The sequence below is a fragment of the Haemorhous mexicanus genome, chromosome 14 (assembly GCF_027477595.1).
Source record: "Haemorhous mexicanus isolate bHaeMex1 chromosome 14, bHaeMex1.pri, whole genome shotgun sequence".
Classification (NCBI taxonomy): Eukaryota; Metazoa; Chordata; class Aves; order Passeriformes; family Fringillidae; genus Haemorhous; species Haemorhous mexicanus.
In genome coordinates this window covers 4,579,422-4,606,234 of record NC_082354.1, presented here as the reverse complement: position 1 = coordinate 4,606,234, position 26,813 = coordinate 4,579,422, and the positions used below count along the sequence as shown (strand labels likewise).

General features: G+C 49.6%; 1 protein-coding gene across 3 annotated transcripts in view; it reads left to right on the top strand.

Annotated features, from left to right (window-relative positions):
* Window positions 1-1,613: 1,613 nt before the first annotated feature.
* Window positions 1,614-26,813, top strand: part of LOC132333699 (gamma-aminobutyric acid receptor subunit beta-4) — a 55,207-nt gene continuing 30,007 nt past the window's right edge. Inside the window, exons 1-2 of one of the 3 annotated variants that reach the window (XM_059859055.1) lie at window positions 1,614-1,781; window positions 6,302-6,369. In XM_059859055.1, the coding sequence (XP_059715038.1) occupies window positions 6,322-6,369 (48 nt within the window). In that variant the 5' untranslated portion in view covers window positions 1,614-1,781; window positions 6,302-6,321. The remainder of the gene's footprint in view (window positions 1,782-6,301; window positions 6,370-26,813) is intronic. The other 2 variants (XM_059859052.1, XM_059859053.1) reach the window with 2 other exon arrangements.

Genomic DNA, 26,813 nt, shown 5'->3' with positions numbered 1-26,813 from the left:
TTGGGAAGTCTCTACTATTCCCCTTTCTTAAATAAATATTTCAAGTTCAGTTGTCTGACTGGATGAGGTGGCAATGCCAGGATGCCAGGAGAGGACAATGGGACAGGCTGGGAATCCTCATTATCCTCCTTGCACAGGCTGGTGCTGTGCCTGGTGTGGTATAAATGGATGGAAACCACACCAGGGTTAGGCAAAATCTCATTCTGTGCATTGGCTCAGCGGTGTAAAAAGGGCCAGGCACTCCCTAAAGGAGTATGAGAAAATGTAGGAAACCTAAGAAATACCAAGGAAACCTAAGAAATACCCAAGAAACTGTTTTCTACCAGACCTACTTGGAGAGCAGCTGCAATCTCCATGGGAACTAGTGGTGGTAGATATCCTTCCTGCCCTTGCAGAGCCATGAATCCATGGGGAAAGAGCAGGCATTGACATCCCCAGACACCCTGGAGGCCAGGACCCTGTCTTTTAGCTCCAAAATCCCACTGAGATATTCCTCAGCAGTGACAAATCCCTCATAAAACCTGTTCCCCCCAACAAAAAAGCCAATGCCAGATTTGCTAACTTTCCTTGAGACCATCTCTCCTTCTGGTAATGTACAACACTGTAAGGCCATGGAGGGCTTTGCCCTTTTAAATCCAAGGGATTCCATGGGGTGACCTGTTGGGAGTAGAGGGAGAGCTCCAGTATCAGCCTCTGAATGTGTTTGATGGTTTTGGCTGTTGTGCTAAACCAGGCAGAAGAAATGCACAGCACTGGCTGTGTTTTGGGGAGAGATCATGGAATAAGAGTGGAAAAAACCATGTGGGAAAAGGATTGGAAAGTGTTAAATGGATGTTTAAACCTGGATTTTATTGGAAAAGTTTGAGTAGGTTCTTAAGGGACCCTGCTGAACTCGGTGCTTCTAGATGTCACTGCAAATCAGAGGTGCTGGATGAAAGTGATTCCCAGAACATTTCTGCTTTCATGATACATGGTCAGCTTTTCTTGTTCCTCAAGCAACGTTAACACTAAACTGAGTTTGTGCTTGATGCTGTACATAAGCTAAAATAAAAGGAAAGGAACGGGAAAATCAGTGTTGGGAAACTTCTTTGTGATTTGGCTTGTGTAGCCTGCTGGGCTGGCATCTTTTAGATGTTCTCTCACTGCTGTAGCAGAGCCTCTGTCCTGAGATCTGTAAGCACAGCTATTATGCAGACAGCAATTTGTGAGCTCCTCTTGCAATCTTCCTGTGTGCTGAAAACCCAGGAGCATTTCCATTCTGCCCGCATTGGAGTGTAGCAAATTTGAGTGTCCTGACAACAGGCTGGCCTCTGAGTTATCTTTTGGGTGGTTTCAAAAAACTACAGTACAGGACTAATTAGTCCATCAGCCAAAAATGATTCAAGGCTATCTGTTTTGGGAGGGCCAGAGGGAGATTTATGAAGAGGATGAATGTTTTCATCCTGGCAGCAGCTCCTCAGCCAGCGACAAGCCCAGTGCTGGATGTGCTGCCTTCTGCACCTCCAATTACCTGGGAGCTCTTGGCTCCCAACTAACCACGTCTGTCAGGCCTTGTGTAACCAGCCCATGACGTGGGTCTGGCTCTGAGCTGTAAACACAAAGCCAGGCTGCCCCCAGGTCCAGTGCTGGGAACAAAGCAGAGGAGCAGCCTGGGTGAGCCATTTTCTGCAGAAAGGACGAGTGAAGGCTGAACGCCCCTGCCTCGTTGAGGAGCGTGGAGTGAGGACTGGAAGGAAAGTCCTGGCAGTGGAATGACAGGCTGTGTGCTGGTCGTGCCTGTGGTGAGACTGAGACTGCCCCAAGTGCTGGTCCTGTTGGGTGGGGGTCATTGAAAACGCAAGAGAGGCCTGGTGGTGCCATGGTCCTTCACCAGCAAACCTGGCCCTCCTCTTGCCTGCCTGCACCAGTCTTCTGTGCAGAAACACTTCCACCAGACAGTGCAGGGCAACCTTGTCTGGGACTGGCTGGTTTGGGGCTGCCCTTCAGCTTCTGGAGGGTTTGGAGTGAGGAGCAGGGCTTTGCATGGGTGGAATCTCATGGCTTTGGGTGTTTACCTTTGCAGGGTAAGGCACAGACCTGTTCTATATGTTGGTTTAGTAACTGAAGCCTCTGATTTTCTCTGGTTGGCTTTGTTTACTCAGCAGAAGACCTAAAAGCAGCTTTCCTGCTGCTGCAGGGATCTCAGAGACTGGTGATGCCACAGGCAGGGTGCAAGCAGGGAATGCTGAGGCTCATGCACAAAGCTGTCTTGAATAATTTCTCCTCTTGTCCAGAAGAGACAGGGCTGTGCTCGCTCCTGCTGCACGCGTGATGCGTTCCAGTGGCAGGAGCTCAGCTGTCCCTTTGCCATCTCCAACCTCCTCCACAGAGTGAGCAGCTCCCAGGATGGCTGCAGCGGGTTTGGAGATGTTTCTGTGATTTTAGGAGGATTCTGTACAGGAGATGTTGCTTTTTCTTTTGTCTCTATGAGTGTATCCTTCCTTCAGTGGCTGGTTTGTGGATACCAGGCTTTAAAATAGAGATGTAGAAAAACTGGCAAAAGGCCAGAGGAGAGCAGCACTAATTGTCAGAGCTTTAGAAAACATGACCTCTGAGGAGAGGTTGAAGAAATCAGGTGCATTTAATCTAGACAAGGCAGTATGGCTGGGGGAGGGAGGGGGATGTCATGGTTTCTCAGAACATAAAAGCTGTTGTTAAGGAAGGATGATTGATTCATTCTTTCACTGTCGGGGAGGGGGGGGGAATGATAAGACCAAGCTACATTTAAACTGAAGAGAATATTTGGTTTGGATATCTAGGAAAAGCCTTCAGTGCAGTGAAATGTGGGAAGGTATTGTTCAGGGAAGCTGTGAGATTTCTGACACCCTGTTAATGCCTTTGTTCCTGTAGTTCAGACTAAAGGGTAATTTTCAGGCTGATCCCTGTCCCTCAGCACTGCAAACCTCGGCTCTGCCAGCAGGGCCAAGTCCACGTGGTCAGGAATGCAGGAACCAGGAACCTTGAAGCACTGGCTGCAGTTCATAACAATGATGTGGCTTCAGTGGACCATAAATGCAGCTCAGTTCACCTGCCCACTGGTTTGGAGTCTCTGTGGCTGTGTCTGAGTTGCAGTTAGAGATCTGAAGGCAGAGGAACCTGAGCTTGCTCTAGTGTTGACTTCCTTGGGTAGGAGTGAAGAGGGGACAGCTTGAACCTCAGCTCCGGGCAGCTGCCTGAGTGATCACCCCCTGTTTCACTGAATTTTGTGCTTTTGTCTTCAGTGAGCCCTGAACCAGGCTGAGTTCTGGGAGAGATGTCCCAGTCCAGGCTGCCATCACCTCTGGCTGGAGTGCAGGCACACACAGGCTTGGAAACACAACCTTTCCTCTACACCTGGGCTGAGTTATTTCTGTTAGCAACGTGACTCCAGGTGCTGGGGTTTGATGCATTATAAAATAAAATGTGAAAGTAATAACTGGTTGCTGGGAAAATATTGCAGATTAGCACAACTTGTTCTCTACTTTGACTGTGTTTATATTTGACAAGTATCACTTGCAGAAAAAGGACAGGTTTTATTATAACTCTTTTGTCTGCTTCCCTTCCAACTTCCTGAGTGCATTATTCTCAGGCATCAAACTACCTTCAGGACAAAATGTTGGTGAACTCTCCAGTGGTGGTGAGAAACAGGGATGTGTGAGGGTGCCATTCACTGGTAAAACTGGCAGAATTTCTCACATTCCCTCACTCGTGATCTTGCTTATAAACCCTTCCCAGGCAGAAGCTTTTCCTTTAAGGGGAGGAAGTCTAGTTCTTTGTACCCACTGGCAAGGCACAGATAAAAGCATGGGCCTTTAATATCAGGTTTACTTATTTTGCCCTGTCTTGGATCCACAAATGCAGAGTTCTGTCTCTTCTGGACAAATCTACAGATGACGTTATCCCATATTTGAAATACCCTACTTTTGTATCCCTCTTGCCTGAAGCTATTAACATTGGCAGAATTGATGTCCTTTGTTTATTTTTCTGTACTACTTAAAGTCTGAATGTTGGGCACCAGCTGGCCTGGTTTTCCATTGGGCTGCACTGAGAGTCAGGACATATTTTAGTGTTGGCTGTGTCCATGCTCCTGAATGCCTGTCCTGAGCAGACTGGGAGCCAGCGGGGCTGGGGAAGGTGAAATGGCTTCCCTGGCATCAAGAGGAAGTAGGTGCAGTAAAGGCAGGGCTTGAATTTTGTTGTTTGTAGGACAGTCACACGCAGGAGCCCATGGGCTGCACACCCCAGGGCTCGCAGGTGGGCAGCGGAGCCTCCCAAATTCTCGGATAGATGGGATGTGGAGGAGTTGGCAGTGCCAAGAGGAGCCCTGCTGACTCTGCAGGGAGCTGATCCCTCCAGCCCAGAGCTGCTCCTGGAGCTGGGAGAGGGGAGCTCTGGAGCTTGTCCCTGGCTCTGAGTCACTGCATGACCCCGGGCACTCGGATGCCACGGTGATGAACACAGCACAACTGTCTGCATGCATAGAATGGACTGCACAGGCTCTGGCTTTGACAGATATCTGTGTGTCCCCACTGCCAGAGCTCTCCTGCTCCAACCACCCAGCCTGCTCTCAGTGGGGGAAGAGCCCTGGTTGGTGCTGGGGAAGGAGGGCATGCACAGCCACAGTGACACAAGCACTGGTGGGGACAGGCTGGAGGCCAAGCAGGCAGTGGGGCACTCCTGGAGGGAGCAGCACTGCATGGCAGAAAGGCTCTGGAATGGGAATGTGGCTTCTGCCAGGCTCTGCTGCAGCCCTGTGCGTGGCCCTGACTCTCCTGTAACTAATTAGCCTGCAAGATCCTCAGGGCAGCTCTGACTTCCTCCTCCTGCTATGGCTTCTATCACAAGGCCCTGATTTCAGGGCAAAAAAAAAAAAAGACAAACTATCAAAGTGAGACTTCCTTAAAAGCTTTGCTGTGCCTGTGTCAGCCTCTGGCACAAAGAGGCTGCAGGAGGATCGTGTCTCCCTGGCGTGACTGTTGGTTATTTTCCCACCTGGCTCCCTTGTGAAGGATGAAGGCATGAGCACAGCTAAGATGTGTCTGGGAGTGTGGCTGTGATGGCATCTTCAGAGGCTCCACGAGGTCTCCTGAGCTCCCCTGCCTCAGGCACCCTGTCAGCCAGCCCGGGGTGCTGGAGCCTGCACTGCCTCTTTAAGGAGATTTGCATAGCAGGGCCTAATTACAGTGGTTGATTCTGATGTTTTCAGTGTTGTTCATATTCCATTAAAGGATAATGCTGCTTAATTTGCAGCAGAGGGTCTCGGTGAACAGCACACCCAATCACAAGGCACCCCTAATGACACTGCTTCCCTACTTCTGGTAACACATAATTAAAAAATCACTCCATTTCCAGTTGTGTGGTTCTCCCCTCTCCCCCAATCTCCTAATTACTTTCTAAGCCATTCCATGATTATCTGTAAATATTTCAGCACTTAGATCTACTAATGAGTGCATGGAAGAGTTAATACCTTGAGTGGCACAACTGCTTGCCTTTCCCTTTCTAGTGATGCATTGCAAGGGATCATTTTCCACCTTGCATGTGTGAGGTAAAGGGGATTTTCTTGGGGTGGGATTGGGTTTGTGCTCTGCCTTTGGGGTTGTGGGCCTGAGCAGGGGAGGGGTAACGTGCAAAATTCCATTTCCAGCTGCAGGAGGGTTTTTGCTGGGTTTGGTAGTGGGTGTGTATCTAATTTTAAATTTTTACATGGCTTAAACCCCACAGTAAGGACTGCCCTGTTCTCTAATCCGAGCTCTGCTCTGAAAAGCCACCTTACAAATGCTGCTTTTTCACTTCATAGATCTCTTTGCTGTTCTTGTCTGGTGCCTTGGGTGTTAAAACTCACTTGGGACTTTCAGACTGAGTGCTCAGAGCCAGCAGAGTGATGGAGGAGTGAGCTGGGGCATGTTTCCTGCCCGTGGCTTGCATGGCCTTGGGTGCTGAGTTCTTTGTGTGGTCAATCAGGACCACCTTGTGTGAGCCCACTAGGAGCCTGCTCATGGTCTCTGAAGGGATTATTTGGAATAACCAGAGATAATTGTGTTACTAGGGGGTAATTAACTTCCAGAATTAAAAAAACTATCAAGCTTAGGCTGCACTACTCCTTGGGGTGAGTGTAAGTCTGGGAGTGAGAGAAATCGAATCACTTGAGCACATTCAATTCCATGATACTCAGGGAATGTGGGGCTGCTTAAAATCAAATCCACGCATTTCTAGGCAATTCCTATATTGCAGAGAAGAGAGGAGGACTTGAATGTGGTCCTAACCCAGCCAATTTGTGTTTCAGGTAACCCTGTCACAGTGGGAATGAGCATCCACATCTCCAGCATTGACCAGATCTCTGAAGTCAACATGGTAAGTTTGGAAAGAGAGAGAAAAAGAAAAAAAGAAATTAAAGGGAAAAAAAAAAAAACCAACAGCTGTAAAATGTTCTTCCATTTTCTGGCTGAGATTTACTTCCAAGGCAGTGGTTTCTTGGAGGCATCTGGATCTCTGCTGGCACCTCTGGAGCTTGTGCCCTCTCATCTCACCCAGAGTAGATTCTTGTTCCTTCTATGCTGGTGGCAGGGACATGTCCCCAGGTCAGAAAAGCTTATGCCTTAAAACAGCAGATGTGAATTGTATTTTTTTGGTTGATACAAAGATGGCTTTATGGTCAGTCCCTACCAAGTTAAAAACAGTGAGTTTTCATTTGCTGATAGTAATTCAACATTTCCTTGGAGATCTGTGCTGGAAAGAGAGGCTTCTAATGGAAATCTAGTTTTGAGTGGCATTGATAGATTGGAGTTTTTCATACCACTGTGAACAAAAAAAAAAAAAAAGGTATTTATTTTAAAAAATTATCTGCTCAGGTAGCAATAGTTTGGGGTGAAATCTGTGAAGTTTGTTCATTACTTTGGTCATGGTTTATGCTCACATCCAGGACTGTCCCTCAGAAGCCCTCAGCAACAAGCAGAGGACATAGGCAAGTTTAGGCAATTACAACACAATCTTTCTCCCTCCTGTCCAGAGGCTTTTCCTCCAGACTCTGCTCCTTTCCCAGGGGCTGAGAGCAGGGGGAGGCTGGTGGGAGCCTCCTGGCAGCTCCTGTCCAGTTCCTCCCTTCCTGGCCTGTGCAGGAGGAAGCTGGGCCAGTTTAGAGCTTTTGCAGTTCAGGTCAATTAAAATCCTGCTCTGCCCCTGCTCCTGTCCCGTTTCTCTGTCTCTGGCCTCTCCTGCCCAGTTTCCCTGGCCCACCAGCTCTTCTGAGGAGGGAGGTGACACAACCTGACCAGCTGGTTTTGTTCCCAAGCTGCCTGAAAAGCCTGAACTCATGTTGGAATGACCCAGGGGGAAGAGCCAGCCATGGACCTTTATGTTCCTGAGTGAAAGTTCCTTTTGCTGACTCTGCCACCATCCCACCCTCACCTGAATTCTCTGCATGACCTGTGGCACCTCACTCCAGTAACAGTGACACTGGGCAGTGGGTGTGGCCCTAGATTTGGGTTCAGAGGCACTCTAGCTGTGCTTGAGTTTAGGCTCAGTTTAGCAGGGCCAGATGGTTTAACCTAGATCCATCTATCTTGCCTGTCAGGCCACAGCTCAGCTTTAAGTCATCTCCTGCCCCAGGCTCAGCTTGGACCTGGGTGTTCTGGGGTGTTGGAGCGAATGTCACCCTCCTGCTAGAGCCAGGATGGACAGTTTGGGCTCTGGGCTTGTGCCTTAAGACCAAGACTTGCACAAACATAACTGGGAGGGGGTGAGGGCTTGGTTCTCAGCTGTAGCAACTGCCCCCGTGAGCCTGAGCAGCTCTGTCCAGCACAGGACAGGGACCTGCTGGCAGCAGTCCAGAGGAGGCACCAGGGATCAGAGGGATGGAGCAGCTCCACTGGGAGGAAAGGCTGGCACAGCTGGGATTGCTCAGCCTGGAATAAAGCCAACTTAGGGGTGGCCTTCCAGTACCTGAAGGGAGCCCACAAGAAAGGTGGAGAGAAACTTTTTACAAGGCCTGGAGTGGCAGGACAAGCGGGAATGGATTCAGACCAAGAGAGTAGGTTCACATTGGATTTTAGGAAAAGATTCTCCCCTGTGAGGGTGGGCAGGCCCTGGCACAGGGTGCCCAGAGCAGCTGTGGCTGCCCCTGGATCCCTGGCAGTGCCCAAGGACAGGCTGGACAGGGCTTGGAGCAGCCTGGGACAGTGGAAGGTGTCCCTGCCATGGCAGAGGGCTGGAACAAGATGATCTTTAAGGTCCTTTGCAACCCAGACCATTCTGTGAAGGCAGCTGAGCCCTGCAGAGGCTGGTGCAAGATGAACCTCCTGCTGGAGAGGTGTCCATGGGCTACAGGGGCTGATCAAGTGCTTTGTCCAGCAGGTGAGAGCAGCTGTGGCCTGGCATTCAGTGCCATTGCCCAGCAGCACTTTCCAGCCCTTGCCATGTAAATGTGGTGCTCTCCCACTGCAGTGAGCCCCTGCTCCCTCTGGCACTCAAGTGTTATAATAATAACAGTAATAATCTCTCTGTGATGCACAGGTTTCCTGTCATAGACCTTCCTCCACGTGCTGCTATGGATCCTGCAGAGTTTGAGCAGCACAGTGATGGACACTAAGTGGTGGCATGGTGGTGGCATGGCTGTGGTCAGGCTGGGCACCACTGTCCATGCCATGCTCCTGTAGATGTGAAGGAATGTCACTTCTAGGCGTTTGATTATCCCTCCTGGCTCTCTGTTTGACAAGAAAAATGTCCTGCTCATCTTTCCTGCATAGATTGGGGCAGGGGGAGAGAGTGTGGAAAGGTTTGGGGATGGGAGATGAGGTGGCTGTTAGGTGAGAATTTATTCAGGATCAAGACCTCTGAGCACCGTGGTGAGGCAGCTTCAAAAAGGGGTTAAGAATCAGAATCATCTTAAAGAACAAACATTTAGGGAGCAGAGGAGTTCTCATGTGATGTAAGTTTCCAGGCTGAAGGGATTTTATGTGCATCATTCTTCTCTGTGACAGATGCCCCGGGGAAAGGGCTGTGTTTTACCCCTGCTCTGGACATGGATACTGGCAAGAAAAACAAGGCATTTTTTTGGCATCATGTGTGCTTGGGAAAGGAACTGTGCAATGAATAAATTAAAGGCACACAAGTGAAGCTGGGTTGTCATGGCGACCAAATAGCTTCTATTGTTCCACAAGGAGTGTTATTACTTACTACCCCTTGTAGGATAATTAATTAATCCTCAGACATCCTTTTGGGAACAATGGCCCTGATGCTGGGGCTGGACAGGCTGAAGAGAGCCCCCGGCTCTCCCAGGCCTTTCCCTGGGACTCCTGGCGCCTGCTGGCTGCCTGCTGGGGGGAACAAGTGCTGTCGGTGACCAGGCATTGCATGCTTCCAAAAGCTGTTTTCCACAGCAGTGCAGCTGGCTGTGGAGCTGTGGAGCAATCCAGCTCCATCCACGAGCACTCCTTGCCCTCACTCCCACGGGAGCCGTGTTCCCAAAGTGAAGACGTGGTGACATCCCTGTCCTGGAGGACACAGGGCTCTCTGAGGAGGCAGCACAGTTATGTCCTCCTGCTGGCTGTTCCCAGACACTCTGACACACAGAACACTTTGCACTGTCTGTAGATGCCATGTGTGTTCTGACACCCACAGCTGATGCACCTCCAGCTCCCCGAGGGCCATTCCCAGATCCTGTGCCATGCCAGGCTGCAGGGTGTCCAAAAGTACAGTGGCAACCTTCTCCCAGTCATGAGAGACCAAAACTGCAGCCCTTGTTTTAAAAAGTGTCTCCTCCTAGTTCATGGCAGCTGCTGCCTGTGTGTGGTCAGCCAGAGTTTCAAGCTCACTTTCTAGAGTGCTGCTTTCTTGCTGTGTACCCCTCAGCATGGCCAAGCAATGCTGAGCTGCAGCCTCTGTTCTTGTCAGTGATTAGAAGGATTATTTGCTGAGCCAAGATCAGTGACATCAATTGAAATGTCTGGGGAAGGATGCCAGGGGCCAGGCCAAATAGGTATTGGGGAGGGCACATTTGACTGGCAGACCCTCTGGGAAGTGCTGATCCATGAAGATGAAAGGCCTCACTGGAGTCTTTTCATCTCCTGTACACATTGCAAGTTGGGGATTTGAAGGCAGGCTGGGAGGAGGAACGTCTTCCTGCTGCTGTTGAGTAGCTCAGGTGAGCCATGAAGGACAGAGGGATGGTGTCTCCTGGATAGCTCACCCAGCCCATCCCCTTTGAGGTGACCTGGGATTGAGTTGCAGTGAGCAGGGTGATGCCTGGGATGGCTACCTAGTGTCGCCCTGATTTTTTAAGTTCTTCCAAGCCTTCTGATGTTTACATTCTTGTAAGGAACTTCCTTGCACACTTTATGTAAATAACTCATTGTTTTGCATTTCTTATGGAGGAGGAGAAATTTGATGGACTGTTGGTTTGTGCAGTGTCATTGGAGAGGTGGCACTGTCACTCTCCAATCCACTGCCACTTTTGGAAATCTATAAATGTTGGAGTCAGAAATTAAAAGTTCTCTTTTTACCTTGGAAGAACTGCATGTCCGCATCGTGTTATTTTGTGTCCTATAGTGACAACCTAGAGCAGAGGCCAGAGAGAGTTCAAATAAAAAAGTGGGTATTTATCAAAGGCCTTCAACAGGCACACCTTGAGCAGTGCAGGAGCCTGGCAGAGGCTACACCCCGGGTGGATGGTGGTCACGAGTTCTTTGGGCTAATATAAGTTTGGTCTATTTGCATATCAGAGGTTTATTCCCCAATTACAGCTTCAGGTAATGAAGTCACATTCCCTCAGTTTGCTTCCCCCCAATTCACTTTTGCTTGTATTTTTTGAGGCTGTGATGGATTGGAACAGGCCTGGAAGGATTGTTCTGTCTGACCAAACTGAAGAGAGCTTCCCACCACTCTGTATGGAGTTCAGAGCTTCACACTAATGCAGGGCAGGATCTGGAAAATAGAAAAGCTAAAGCTTAAGGCATCACGGGAACAACCTGCAGGTGTTTGTGGACTCTTGTTGGTGTGCAGTGGCATGGGGGCAGTGACACTTTCAGATCTCTTGGTGTGGTGCCAGGTTACTGAGTGTCCAGCAGCGTTTCTGAGCCGGGGAATGAAGAGCTCTGGCAGTGTGGACCTCATGTCACACTCAGTTGGAGCAGGGGTGTCTGTCCTTGTGCTTTGTGGCCTGAATGCTGCCCAGAGTCACTCATCTCAAGGGTCTGCTTCTGGGGGTGCAGTTCTGATGGTGTCCAGCACCAATGGCTTCAGAAAGAGCTGCAGGTCTTCCCCCACTGCAGGATGTCCTTCCATCCAGCTGAGGACTGGCCTGCTCAGGGTGTGCTGTATATTCCTGCATGGTGGGACTAGACAAGGACTAATCCTTCCAAAGCAGCCTCTTCCCTCTCTAAGCAATCTCTGGGGATGTATTTTTCTAGCACCAGGCAGTTCAGACTCCCTTGAAGTATTAATGAACTATTTCAATAAGGAAAACTACCAGAAGTTTTGTATGCATTTGAAAGAAGAGGAGGTTACCCTTCATAAGGCTTCAATTTTCCTGCCCTATGATCTGTGCAGTCCTAAACCTGCTCCCTCCTGTGTCTGCACACCGTAGACAGCTCGGAGCATCCACCCATTATAGTCATGATTTCTTTGTGCCTCCTATAATTTATTCATCCCAAGATGCTCTCCTACATCTGCAATAACATCATTTCAGTTTGTTATAGCACCAGCTTTAAAGTTTTATAAACCTGGTGACAAGTTGAAAAGTTACAAGAGGATTGTTGCAGAGGGCTAGTGTAGGAAACAAGGCTTCCAGATAAAAACATTTGCAGGAATAGGGCTGTGCAAGGAAGGATGCCTGTGGCATTGCCAATTCCTTTTGCTGGGGGACAGCCTGCAGTGGGGAGGGGTTAGGGGTCAGGGCATGGAGCTTGGCAAAGCTGACCTCAGTGTTTTGCTTCAGAATGGTCTGGGTTGGAAGAGATTTAAAGCTTGTCTCATTCCAAACCAGGACATTTCCCACCACCCCAGGTTGTTCCAAGTCCCATCCAACCTGGCGTTGGACACTTCCAGGGGCTGCCATAGCTTCTCTGGGCAACCTCTTCCAATGGCTCACTACTTCCAGCCCTGTGCCCCTGCTGCCAGGCTGTGCCTTGGTGGAGTGACTGCTCTGGTGCTGGCACTGGATCTCTTGGAGGTTACAGCAGGAAGCATCGTGGCTGTTATTGCCCAACTTCTCGAAGCTTGCTTCAAAAACAAGCTGTCTGGTTTGGCAGATTTCCCTGCTCAAGAGATGTAAAGCATGTCTCCAGACAACCATGAGCTGCAAGGGTTTTCAATTGGCTTTTAACCCAAAATGAAGTGGACCAGGTTTTGTGTAAGAGTGTTCTTGACCAGGACAGTTCATCCCACAACCTGTTAGGCCATCATCAGTGGGGCATCACTCTCCTCACTACATCAAATTTTCCATCTTTTGGGCATGTTTGAAATTGACTTTGTGGTGGAATGTGTCCTGAACCATCTTTGCAGTTCTATTTTCACTGGAATATATGTACACCTGCAATACTGGACAAACCCAACTTTGCTGCAATGTGCCCTTGAAAAGGATTTTCCATTGCTGTAGATGCCTTGAGCTTTAAAAACCAAGATTTTAAAGAAGAAAGTTCTACTATTATGCAGTGCCTTTTAGTACCATCTACTCTCTTCAAATGTGTCACTGTTTTCCTTACTCTTAATTGAAAACATTCTGTTTTGTTGCTGTCTCTTTTCAATGGAGAAATGACATGCAGATACTTCTCAGTCTCTATGTCCTTGGGTATCCAAATGTTTTTTAAAAGCAAAGGTTAAAGCACTTAAATCCTGCAGTCAGAGTTTTCTGGAGTTATGTGCTGTGAGATACAAGTATGACACGACACTCCAGTGCTGCAAATGTTTCTCTGTAGCCTTGGGTATCCCCAGCCCTGTGACACTGTGATATCTAAACTCTGAGTGTGTGAATACATCACATCTTGATATTCAAGGCTGCTGAATATTTAGGACTGCCAAAATATGGGAAAGCTAGGAGGTTGGTGCTGAGCTGCAGCTGGTGCCCTGTCATGGTGCTGCAGGGGATTTAGTCCTGCTGGACTGCTGGAGGCTCCTGGGATGGAAATATTGTAGGTAGCAGAGAGGGCTGTGGGGCCTTGCTGGTGGAGAAGGATTCAGGGGGCATTCTTGTTGGATATCATGAAAAATTTCTTCCCTGAATGAGTGGTTAAGAATTTGAACAGGCTCCCCGGGGAAGTGTTAAAGTCACCATCCCTGGCAGTGCTCAAAAACTGAGCAGGTCTGGCAGTGTGTGGTATGGTTTAGTGGCCACGGGGATGTTTGGTCAAAGATTGGACCTGATGACCTCGAGGTCTTTTCCAACCTTATTGATTCTATGAGTCTTGATCTGTTCATGGTGAGGATGGTAGAGCTCTGACTTGGGTGTGCTATCCCTTCAGGCATGGGCAGGTGGGGTTTTGTGCTTTTCTTATTCACAAGGGGCTTCTGTGTGAGCTAAACCAGGGTATTGCAGCAGGCAGCTGGGAGGGAAGGTTCCTTCAGGGCTGGAAGGGCCTGTGCCCTCCTCTGCTGGGGTCACACAGCTCCTGGTGTGAAGGGCTGCAGTGCATGGCATGGCTGGGAAATCAAGCAGTGCTGCTTCTGTACAGGTGAAACTGCACCTCCTGGAGGGGACAGTCACCAGGGGAGGCACAGGCATACATGGGGACTGATGGGTCCCACACATGGGGACCCAGGGACCCATCAGTCACACAGGCACCCTGGGGACCTGCTCACTTCACTTCTCCAGCGGTGGGAAGTGGGAGACACACGACCACTTGGCTAGCTGAGGGAAAGCAGCAGCATATTGATGCTTTTTCCTGCTGCTGGAGGGATGTTTGGAGCAATAAAAGATGGCTGTGGCAGGGTGGAGGGCAACCTCCAAACCACTCTGGACTTGGCAGCTTTTAGATGCTCTTGTTTGCATGCAGGAGGCACAACTGCCTGCTCTGTGGCTTGTCTGGAGAGAGGGCAGGAGTAGAAATCCACTGAGCTCCAGAAATACCTTTGCAAAGGGACACACCTCACCTGCCATCCTTAGATTTGTGATTAGGATTTTTTATCCTTGCAGCAGTGATATCCTGTGAGTGCTGAGGCTTAGGGTGACTTTCCCCAGCACTGACACAGCCTAAAAAGCCAAGGATCAGGTGTAGACACCTGCTCACTCCACACAATGCCCTTCTTTAACAGAATTCCCACTGGTTGTGCTGGAACATCCCTTGGACTGAGATAGAGTGTGAGGACAAGAAAAGCATCTGGCCTCAGGGGTGCTCTGCAGGGTGGTGGGGGGGGATTGGGGGATCAAGTTTAAACAAGGAGTGGTCCCCTGTCTGCCTGAAAGATGGGGATGGTTCTTCCAAAGGGGTTGAATAAAGTAGTCAAGAATAAAGTGAACTCGTGAAGGAGCCTGAAGTGCTCCCCATTCACTGCCTCTGAAATCAGTTGCAAAGAGACTGTCCTGGCTTAAAAGCTAGAAAATAGGTCAGTGTGACTCATATGTCAATATTTACTGCATTTATGGCAGCTTGTAGAAGGGAAAAATCTCGCCTGCCTTCCATAATGCTTCACAAGTTATCCCATTCCCATGGCAGAGCTCTCCCCGTGCCCTTGCTCCTGGTTCTGCTGTGACTGCAGTGACAGCCCAGTGAATTCACTACTACTTCAGTCCAGTTGCTAAGTAACAAGCCAAAGATCACCATGCAGGCTCTCCAAATGCCGTGGCCAGCTGGAAGCTGGATCTGCACAAAGCCCCAGGAATTCCTTTGGAGACAGAGGTCTCAAGGACTCGGGTCCTGTGGAGCAGGGAGCAGCCTGGTGGAGCAGCAGTCCTGCCACCAGACAGCCTGAGGCTCCTCCTGTGAGGGGACAGCTCCACTGCTTCTCCAAAAAGGGCTCCCCTGTGCTTGTGCTGATGGGCTGTGACTTTTTCAACATTAATGATGACCTTGGATGGATATTTTTCTTGGCCAAATGGCACGATTTGGCCATAAGTAGGAGGTGAACTGTGGGAAGCTTGCTGGAGCAAGATCTCTGTTGAGGAATGACTGAACTGCTGGACAAGGGAATGATTCTCTCTCTTGCCCCTGAAGCTTTTTATTCTACTCTGCTTGTTTCTGCCTGGGGGCCTTTCAGTGTTCACCTGATATCTTAATGGGAGAGTTTGCAGAATCTCTTTGTCTGCACAATGTGAAATTCTGGATTATAGCAAAGCTGTGGGGTGAACTGGCTGATTCCCAGCCCAGAGCTTGGGGTTTGCAGCACGAACAAAACCTGGTGGCAATTCTTGTCAAGAGTGATCCCCCAGTGTGAGTCTTTATCCAATTCAGGGTGCCCCTGACACAGGGAGTAATTGGCATCTGACTCCATTGATTCAGAATGCTGAACAATTGATTTATTAAAACTGTACTATATTACATTAATACTATATTTCAACTATACTAAACAGATACTAAAAGGATACTATAGAAAAGATACTAAAAAAAACCCTGTGACTGTCTGAGCTAGCCAGAACACAGCTTGCAGTGATTGGCTAATGAATCAAAACAATCTTTAGTAGAATTTAATTGACAAATCACTTCAGGTAAACAATCTTCTTAACACATTCCACCTGTGCAAAAACAACAGGAGCAGCAGGTAGGGATAAGAATTGTTCTCTCTTCTTCGGGAAAAATCTTGTGAGAGAGAGTTATGTCTGTTCTGTTCAGAGAATGTGAATGCCACAAGTCTTTCCAGGGAGCAGGGAGCCCTCAGGACACGTCTGAGCCTCGGGAGGGCTGAGCTGAGCCTGCTGCAGTGCTCAGAAGCAGAGTTCCCATGCTCTGCTCTCCAGGCAGTTTCCCAAACAGGACTGTTTGGGACACTCCGAACTCCCTGAGCTCTGGGGAGGTGCCTGCACCCCACGCCAGGAGAGGAGTCGTGCTGGGGGGGAGGAGAGGCTGTGGCTGGATGCTTTGCAGCGTGCCTTCAGCTGAACAGGGCTATGCATTGCAGTGCTCCATCTGTTCCTCTAGCAGCCGAGTTATCTTTAGCTCTGAACATGTCAGTGTTGTATGGTGCTGGTATGAACCACTTCAGCTTGCACCCCAGCATTCCTGTAGTAGTTAGAATTCCTACTGCAGAAAGATGCCTGGGATAATTTCCCCCTGCTCCCAAGCTTTGCTTAAATTTTTATTCATGTTTTCACATGGGCAAAACTCCCCCAGCCTATATATATATATTATATATATATATATATGTATTAAAAAGCTGGCTCTATTTGTGAGCAATGTTCCAAACTGCCACCTGTTTCAACAGCAATGTTGTAGCATTGGAGAGGATTACTGCAGAATGCTAAGGTAGCTCTCTCCCCAAGTGAAAGCTTCATCTGATTTGATTGAAAACCAAATTAGACCTTGAGAATCTGACCTTCTGACATCCTGTCATATATACATTTAAAGCACCCAGCAACAGAGAATGTATTTTGTGCCAGAGTGCCAGTACCTCAATATAGAACCTAAATCCAAATACGAGTGCTTGCGTGTCGTGCTGCTATTTGAATATGTAAATAAATGGGGCTATAAATAGCTCTATATGTTATGTACACGTTAAGTGAAGGTGGCAGATCCGACAGCTGAATGGCTCTGCTGTTTCTGAATGCTGGGAGAGGCTCCCTGCACGTTCCCCACATCTCTCATGTTTGCTCCTACCCCTCTAAGCCTCTCTGCTATCACATTTTTCAGGCCTCTGGAGAAGATCGTGTGTGGGGACAGGAGCTGTTAATATTCTGAGTCTGTGCTGAGTTGCTAGGCTACAGAGAAAAAGGAACATTCAAGGAAAAGGGATGGTGGAAGGAAGAGGGTCTGCTGAGCTGCTTGGAGATCCAGAGAGGTCCTCTCATCAGACAGAGGGATCATTTTGGGGAAGGAGGGCATGCATGCATGTGGGATGAGCTGTGGGTAGTCCCTGCTGCCCTGGCACAAACAGAATCTCAGGCCAGCCCCAGCCAGAAAAAAATAGCAGAGGAGGGAGTAAAAGGCAAGATGCACTAGCCCCTCCCACGTCACTGCTTGTCAGGTGTGCACAGCTGCTCTCCTGCTGCCTGTTCTGGGCTGTGCTGGGTCACTGCCATTTCACACATCCCTGCCTGCATTTTCCAGGGGCTGCTGACCTCCCAGCTGAGGCTCTGGTGAAGAGGGAAGCAAACCCAAACCATGCTTAGTGCTTACAGGTTGGATCTCACCTCCTTTTCCCTCTGCAGCACCCTGCTACCCCAGCATCTCCTGAATCTCCAGTGTGACTGCAGGGGAGGGCAGCCTGTGCCTTCTGTGTCCCTGACCACCTCCTTTGATGCTTTCCTAGGTCACTGATACCCAAAGCATTGACCCTTTTATCCATCAAGAGTTTGTAGCTAGGACTGCAGGGGATGTGAAGTTTTACAGTACAGAAGCTCTTGTCTGAGCCCCGTTATTCCTTGCCCCAAAAAGGAGTGTCAGGTATTCAGCTGTACCAGCTGTGAGCCACCAGACCCTTCAGGTGCTGTGTGTTCCACTCTTCTGGAGGGCTGGGTTTGCCCTACACTTCTCTCTGTATCAGATCCCTCGGGGGGAAAAAAATCTAACAGTGCTTTTGGGTATTTTTATTATCTGGATACTTTATTTACTGAGCTCACGTGGGCTCCCTGCCAGCTCTGCAAATAGAGCTCCTTGGCTCCAGGACTGTTGGTCCTGGTGCTGCAGCGAGCACTCACTCAGTGTGGACAGGGACTGCAGCTTGTTCTCCCATCCAGCTGGCTGTGAAGTCAAAGTCTGCTCTGCTTGTGGACCTCCACAGCCTGCTGAAACCTCCTTTTTTTTTTTTTCCCTTCATGCATCCTGCAATAAGCCTGACTTGTTCAGCAGAATCAGGAGTGTTTCCTACAGCTGCAGTGTGAATGCTGTTTGCAGTGCTGCCAGCTCCCACCCATCAGGTCTGGGATCCCACAGTCAGCGTTGGGGTGGATGAAGTGGGAGAGGACCAGTGTGGTCCTTATGAGGGCACTGCTGCTGGCCTCAGCCTGAGCTGGTTCCCTTGGCTTGAGCCTGGAATAACCATGAGCAGACTCACCCATGGATGGAGGAGGAAGTATCCATCACCCATCCATCATGCTGGCTTCTTCCAGTAACCCTGGCAGTAGAAATTCTTCCCTAGAAGAGATCCATTGATCCCCTGCCCTTTCCAGCTGTCCCAGCAGGAACTGGGCAGTGCTCTGTCCACACTACAGCTGGCAAAGCTGATTGCTGGCCCTTTTCTCTAACACCATTCCTGCTCACTGACCATTCCTGTCACCTGAGGGGCCAGAGATGCAGCTGTGCAGGATCCTCACGTGCAGAAAGTCATCCCAGACACAGAGCAGGGTCTCTGGGAGCAGGAGGCTGAGGGTTTGCAGGGGAAATGGTTTGCACCCAGTTTGCTTCCTCCTGTTGAAAAGCAGGCCTTGTTTTTCCAACCCCAGAGATGCCATCCTCTGTGGGCTGAGACCATGCCTGACCTAACTGAACCCCCCCTGCCAGAAGTATGTTCTGTTCTTCACCATCTACTTCATCTTCATCTTCACTTCATCTTCACTTCATCATGTTCTGCTCTTCATCATCTGCTTCATCCTTCCCACATCATCAAACTTTGCTTTCTACAGGAAACAAGCACCAGTCTAAGTTTTTGGTCAAGCCAATCTGTGCCAGCCTAGCTGAGGTGATGGTTTCACCCAGGAGGTGCTAGTTGTCTTACATGATTTAAAGGATTTGTTTGCCTCTGGCTAACTCCTGGGAAATGACATCTTTCTGGCAATTTTCAGAACCTGAAACAGGAAACCTTCCTTCCCTGAGTTAAAACAATGTCTTCAAAGCCCTGTGTGCCTTGATATTGTTGCAGAGTCTCGTGGTTTCAATGCTCAGAGCTGGATATACTGCATTTTATTTTGCCTTGTAAAGTAATAATATTGCTTTATTTATAACATGAATTCCTACCTCTGCAGCCCCTAACTGCACTGGAGGTCTTGACAGCACAGGGAATTACAAGCTCTGTCTAATTTTTTTCCTCAGGGAGGAAAAAATAATTTCTGTGTTTACACATTTAGCACTTGCCCAGAGATGTGGGGGAAAGGTTTAGGAAGCATCACTCATCTTCCAGCATCAACTTTCCCTTGACATAATCCAGTTTTCTTCCTCCATCCTTCTGAGAGCTTTAGAAACTGATATCTTCACTAGTCACTGTTCAAACGTCTCACTCAGATTTAATTTACTCTAATAGGCTGGTTGTTGCATGTTTAATTAAATACCAAGTAATTATTAAAAGCATTTTTGAGCTTTCATGGCTGTATATTAGATATGGCAATATGTGTGTACAGGAGGATGCTGGCAGCACAGGCTGTGAAGCAGGAAGGAGAGGAAAGGGGAGCTGGGAGAGGGGAGCAGAGAGGTGGGATTCAGGCACCAGCACTGTGAAGGTAGTGGGGCAGAGGGCTGGGTTAGTGCAAGTCAGCAGTGGAAGGTGAAGATGGCCTTGGAAAGCACCAGGGCTTTCTGTGGTGGGTCAACATCATCTGTTTTAAATCACCAAGCACTTCACACCAAAAAGCATCTTGTAATAAAAGCCAGTTCTTGGATTCTCTTTCCCAACTCTGCAATGCCTGGTTATGATTCTTCTCTGGGACTCCACAGAAACAGGGCATTAATGCTTGGGTGTTCCCCACTGTGGGCATGGGTGGCCTTGTGCATGCCTGGGGAGAGGTTAAGGGGGTTAACAAAAGGGCCTTAGGTAAGATTTTTCCTTAAGTAAATATGGTAAAGGAGAGAAGGGACTTGGGAAGGCTTGGAGCAGCCATTTGGAGACATCTGATGCTCTAGCAAAACACAAATGTGAGCTCCCTATCAGGTCCCAGCCCATCTAGGATTAGAAGATTGTGTATCAGCATCCCTTTCTGCCCCCAAAATGGCCAAATTCGTGAAGTGTCTTTCCCAAAATTTATGTGTGACCTTGCTTCTCTGCCCTTAGGGAGGCGTCTGGCCAAAGTGTGCCCTTCTGTGCTGCTTTGACATGGCAAGCTGCAGGAAACAAGAATGTGTCCCCATTAAGGGGCTGCTCTCTGGAAAAGGCAATTTCTCAGGCTGTGGTGGGGTTTGAGAGCAATCCAGCTGGTGGTGCAGAAACAGGACAACTGGGGGCAGAGAGGGCTCTGGGTTGGCCTGGCTGCTGGCCCTTGGGGGGCAGAGGGAGGAGAGCAGCCCTCAGGCATGGTGGGCAGCAGCTCCCAGGTTTCACAGCTCAGGGGCAGAAAGTGCCTGCTGTTGTTTCCAAAGCCTGAGGATGATGTGCTGCAGGTGGTGAGTTTGGGATTGCTGCCTGTAACTCTGAGCAAGGCTGCTGTTCTGCCTGTGCTCACAGAGCAGGTGATGCTCATCCCTGTGCCCATCAGTTCTGCCTCTTTTCCCTTGATCTCTGCTGCCAGCAGGACTGGGGCAGCTCAGCAGGTGCCACGTGGTGTTGCCTCCTGCTCAGACAGGGCTCTGAGGTGCAGGCTCAGGACTCTGAAGGCCTTGTCACAGCAGATGCCTTTGGGCCAGGACCCAGCTATGTCCTCTAGCTGACACCTGCAGGGCCAGCACCATTCCAGGTGCTGCAGGGACAGGGCCAGGCAGGAGAGAAATAGGGCAACAAAGCCACACTTTCCCTGCACACCCTGGGATGTTGAGGATATTGCAGACACCTGTCCCAGTTTCTGGTCATGCATTCAGCAATTAAACACATGCAAATTACTACAAAAGTAGATCAGATTAGTGAGGGGAACATATCTATGCAAAGTACTTCTCAGGTCTTGAAGAAAATGAGTTCAAGAGCACACAGACCTGCAGCACAGAAGGGCATAGAGTATATCCTAGAAGCCAACCCCTCCTTGCACTGCTGGAAGAGTGCTCTCCCTGATTGCCAAGTCAGTGCTGACATCTGGCTATTCAAAAAGAAGGAAGGTGGGAAAAGAATTGTGTCTTTCCTGCCTGCCAGGCTGAAGTGTAGGGAGAAGGGCAGTATCCGAAATATTTGTCACTTTATGTGCAACAACTGTCATGCAGAACTTCAGACTTGTAAGCTGGGCACTGGCACTTGCACCAAAAACAGAAATTAAAAGCAGCATTTTGGCAGGATGCTCCCCCCATGAAAAGTACAGTAAGTACAAAAGCTGGTGCCTCCTGCCTCCAGCAAAGGTGAGAGTCTGAGCAGACTCTGTGCTGTCTCAGGCTGGGAAGGCTGCTGGCAGGTATTCACTGATGGCAGCTTACTGCTGCTCACTGAGGTCTGGGGTGCCTTCATCTATCTGCTTGGAGATGGACAATCCCCTCTGATGAGCTTGCTGAGGAAGGGCTGTGGCTACTGTGCTCAGTCCTTGCTGTACATTCCTGTACATTCCTGTGCATTCCTGTACATTCCTCTATATTCCTGTATATTCCTATATATTCCTGTACATTCCCATATATTCCTATATATTCCTATACATTCCTATATATTCCTGTACAAGGGAATGCAAGAACTGGCTTTCATTACAAGATGCTTTTTGGTGTGAAGTGCTTGGTGATTTAAAACAGATGATGTTGACCCACCACAGAAAACCTTGGTGCTTTCCAAGGCCATCTTCACCTTCCACTGCTGACCTGCACTAACCCAGCCCTCTGCCCCACTGCCTTCCACAGTGCTGGTGCCTGAATCCCACCTCTCTCCTCCTGTATATTCCTTTACATTCCTGTACATTCCTGTACATTTTACACCGTTCCAATTCCTTGCAGCTGAGTGCAGGCAGATCCTATCTTCTCCCCTTCAAAACAGTTCCCCTTCTTTCTCCTATCCCCTCCTTCAAATGAAACATACTTGAGGACTACTTTGTCCTTTAATTTCTTTCCCAAGAATGACGGGAACAGGAGCTGGTGTTTAATCATCAAAGAAGTTGAAGCCAGCAAACTGTTCATTAGTCTCTGGCAGTGGCAGCTTGGTTTTTACTAAGTCAGATGTTCCATTTTTCTCCCTCTTTCTGGAGCATCTTGGCTTTCCTAATGTTCTTTTGTGATCTTGGACAAGGAGACCATATGTCATTTGCTTATATAGGGAAGGACTTTTATTTGGTTGCTTCTCCAAAAGGAGGTTCTTTATCAAAGTCAGGGGGGAAAAAGTCAAGTGGTACAGCCAGAGCTAGAGGTGAGTTGTAAAACCTCCTTTATCCCTCATGCCCAGAGCCCTGCAGCAGCAGAAGAGCAGTGCACTCTCTCCCCTGCAGAAAGTTATTGTTCCCAGTACCTTACAAGTGCTTGTTGAAAGAGCCTCCAGGAGCAGCCTGGAACAGTCACCTTTACTTCCAAAGCCCCACTGAAAGGTATCCAACTCTTTTGTCATCCACAAAAATGGACCAGGCACAAGGCAATATCTGTCTTGCCAGAATTGCTGTATTCTGAGCAAATATTTGACCTCTCCACACACATTATTCTTTCAATTTCTTGTCCTGGTGCCTGAGTCTAGTGGAGCCCCTAATGAGCCTGCACTCTTCTGCCCCTGGACCAGTTCAGTGCTGAGGGTTCTCGAGGTCACAGCACGAAGGAAAATGATCTGACCCAGCCTGCCCAGGAGGTCTGTCTCTCAGGAGCTGTGCTGGGGATTTGGGGAGCAGCTGCTGGGAGTTCTGCTTAAACATGGAAGCAGTTGGAAGATGGAGCCTTGCAGCAGCAGGCTCAGCATCCTTGAGCTATTCTTTCCTGTGATTTCCTTTCCATAACAACTTGAATTTAGTTCCCATATTAATGCTTAGACCTTCCAAAATACTCTTATGCTCCTGACTTCATGCTTTTGTAACATCTAATTGCACAGGCTCTGTGGAAGTTATTTCCATTACCTTGCCTTCAGTCTATTCTTGTGCAACAGCCCATTGCTGAACGTCAGACTCTGCCAGAGCTCTGCTCTGTGCTTAACCCCTGCAACAGTTCTCCCTGCCTTGCTGTCTCCTGCCTCTATCAGAGCCTCTCAGCTAGTTCTGAGAGTGTTTGTAGTGATTTGTGCTCTGATGAGTAACCCTGAAGTGTCTAAAAGGAGGTGGGACACTGTGAGCCTGAGAGCACAAGGTTGTGGTTGTTTACCAGCTTAATACATGCACTTCAGGGAGCAGGAAAAGAGAAAACCTGACTTGTACCTGTTTAAAGTGATTTAGGGGCAAACAGTGAAGAACTCACAGCCTCAAGACTGCAGATGCCAAAGGCTGAATATTTTGAGAAATAAGATAATCTCTCATAAGAGAAACTGTCTTCAATTAAGAAAGTACCAGCTCTGACTGAGGAGTGCCTCAAGTCCAAATAGCTGCAGAACTGAGTATTACAACAAAGACCCTTTTTAGCTTCTATCCCCCCCTGCCCTTCTCTTTCCTGTTACTGAAGACAGGCTATAATTGTATAAAGACTTTTGGTCTGACACACACACCTGTGTCTCCAAAACCAGCACAAACACATTTGTAAGAACTGCACTTGTGTTCAGAGCATGTCTGTGTCCTGCAAACTGACACAGGACTGCAGGAGAAGAGGGGCTCCTTGATTTTGTATCCCTCCTGTCACTGCAGTGACAGAAAGGGACACGATGCCCTGTGATGCCTTAACTGCTCCTGCCCACCCCTTGCTGTTCTTTGATCCATGGACAAGGAGGTTCAGGTTCCCAGTCTGAGCTGACTCCCTGAAGGGCCTTGGTGGTTTGGGCACATCCTGCACTTCATTTAACAGCCATGGCTGGCCCACCACCAGCTGTCCTGTGTCTTCACTGAGTTATGGTGGCTTCAGATAATATCTGCTACCTCCATCTTCAGCTTCCTGCTGCCTCCCAGGGTGTTACTGCTTCAGCAGCATCCAGCCTGTGCTGCCCACGGCAGGAGTGGCTCCTCTCCTGCATTAGTCCCCTCCCCTGGGTAACAAGTCCTCTCACTGCCTTGCTCCCCCCAAACTTTGCCTTTCTCTGCACAAGCAGGTTTGTTCCTGTGCTCAGATCTGGCATCTTAGCCTAGGACACTTCTCCAACAGGCAGCTTTGGTGTCGTGTGACAGTGGGATTGTTTCTGCTCCCAGCCTGCACAGAGCCAGGAGCAGAGGGAGGGGTCCAGGGCCAGGCCAGGTTTGCTTCCCAGGGAGCATTTCACTCCCAAAAGGGGCTCTGTGAGGTGGAGGGGGACAAGCAGCTTTTAGGATAGATGTTAATAAAGGTCTTTGGAAAATGAGCCAGTGGAAATTCATTCTTGAATTCATACCAGTAGTGCCAGCTTATTTCCCTTCTTGCTGTGACTCAGCTGCTGTTCCCTGAGACTTCTCTGGCCTGTCCTCTGAGAGTCTGGGGAATCCCTGTGCATGCTTGGCTGAGTTTGTTGCCTCAGGGGTTCTGCAGGAAGCACCTTCCTCCATTCATGCCCCTGCCGTGTCAACACTCCAGCCTCTCACAGTGTACACCATCTTTGGTTTAGGGGCTCAGCTGAGCTTCAGGAGAGGCTGTAATTATCAATATCCTCTCATCTGGAGATGGATTTTAGCATTCCTGTCCTCAGCAGCTGGTAGGACACCCCATCATCCCAACATGTGGGGTAGGTAATCTTAGGTAATCTCTTCAGGTAATCTCCTCTTCCTTCTGCAGTATTTTTTGTGTCCCTCCAGGTGAGCCCTGCTCACAGGGGAGCACCTCTGCACCATGAGTGTCTGCCAGCTCTCACCTCTGCCTCTCCTCACAGAGCAGGAAGGAGGAGAGAGAAAAAAGCCTTTGGAAAGGCTTTGGAACCTTTGGGAGTGGGGGCATCAGCAGCTGGCACAGAGCTGCTCAGCTGAGCCAGGCATGTGCAGGGATCCCTCAGGGACAGCCAGGCTCAGCAGCTCCCCAGCTTTCCAGAGCTCAGGTGCCATCTGAGCTGCAGGAGGGGAGCTGTGGTGCCCAGAGCTGCCCACACACAGCTGGCATGGGAGGGCAGCTCAGGGATGCTGCTGCTGCTGCTGCTGCAGGGAGTTGAAGTTTTTTACAGAAAGGTGATAAAGTTCTGGAATGGCTGCCCAGGGAGGTGGTGGAATCCCCATCCCTGGGTGTGTTTACAAAGCCTGGATGTGGCACTGGGGACCAGGATTTGGCTGAGATGCTGGGGCTGGGTTGGACTCGATGGTCTTGAAGGTCTCTTCCAACCTGGTCATCCTGTGATTCTGTGAAAGTCCTGGGAGTGCTGCTGGAGCTGGGAGCTGCTGGGTACCAGACCCTGGGGACAAACCAAGGGATCTGGCCACTGCTGGGCTGGCAGAGAGGGAGGAGAGGCTTCCTTTGAAACACACAAACCCTTTTAGCAAAGAGGCACCTGCTTCTTAGGTCAGTGAGCCTCAGCAGGGCTGAAACAGCTTCCCCCTGGCCAGAGCTGTTGATTCTGGCATTTCAGCTCCCACAGTGGGTTGCTGGACACGGGAGGGCAGCCTGACATGGCCAGCTCAGCTCTGGTAACAAAGCCCAGCTGGGCAGAGTTTGCAGGTATCTTTGCAAAGCTTGCTTTTCCTTGGGATGGGAAAAGGGAGAACAAGGGGAGGCATGCAACTTCTGGTCATATCCACCCTTCAAAAGCTCCCTTTGTCCTGTTGCAGCCTTTGTTTTTTAAAAAATGAATTCCAGAGTCATGGTGAGCGCTCTCCAAAGTGCAGTGCAGCCTGCAGGGAGTTTCTGGTGAGGAGTGGTATCTCCCTACTTCCAGCCTCACCTCTCCTCCCTCAGCAGGCACCAGATGAAGCAGAAGGTTGCACAGGGTGGCCTGGCACATGTGTGCCCCTTCCAGGGTGGGTCCTGCCTTCTATCCCAGGGCAGATCACCTTGGCAGGGTGAGCTGGGAGCTCCCCACAAAGCTCTGCCATCCTTGTCCCAGCTGTGATGGCCATGGCCAGGCTCTGGCCCTGCCTGAGCATTTTATGGTCCTCCACAAAGACCAGTGGGATCCATCATTTGGAAGCATTTTTGTTGCTGCTGGAGCTGCACTGGTGCAGGGTGGAGAGGGTCTAGGCTGCCAGTTTAGGGGCAAAGTCAGATTTTCCTGCACCTCTCGTTTGCTCCTCCAGCAGCACCAGTGGAGAGCTCTGCTTCCTGGGTGTGTGTGCAGAGGGAAAACCTCTCACTTACCCCTGCACAGGCAGCAGGGACATCCTGCTGTGCTGTCCCACCAAGGTGCCTCAGTGGGGAGGTGGAAGGAAGAGCTAGAGGGATGTGTGGGCACCAGGTGTGTTTAATTCAAAGTTCTTCACTGAACCTGGTAAATTGGCCAACTGCTGCCAGCTGGTGATTCTGGGAAACCCAGCTGGTGTCATATCTGTGGCATCAGCAGGCTTGTGAGTGTCATGGATTAGTGGGAGGTTTGGGAAAGCCTCATATTAGCCCAGTGACAGATAAAACCCCACAACAAAGGCCTCGTCATCCCAGGCTTGGAGGAAAATCAGGCTTGTTACTTGATTCCTGAACCTATGAACCCCTGCATGCCTTGGCTCCATCTGGCCATTCTGCTGCAGAACAGTGTCACCCTTGTGTGCCTCTGGAAGGAAGGCTATGATTAAGGTCCCAGCAGCTCTGGAGCCTGGCCAGGATGTGATGTTAGGGTGGCACATGGGTACTCCATAACTGCCTGGCCAGGAAATGGGGCATGAAGGGGAAGGCAAGCTCGCTGCTTCCTCTCCTGGATTCTGCCCCTCTCACCTGCTGGAGGGGCTGTGCCAGTGCTGC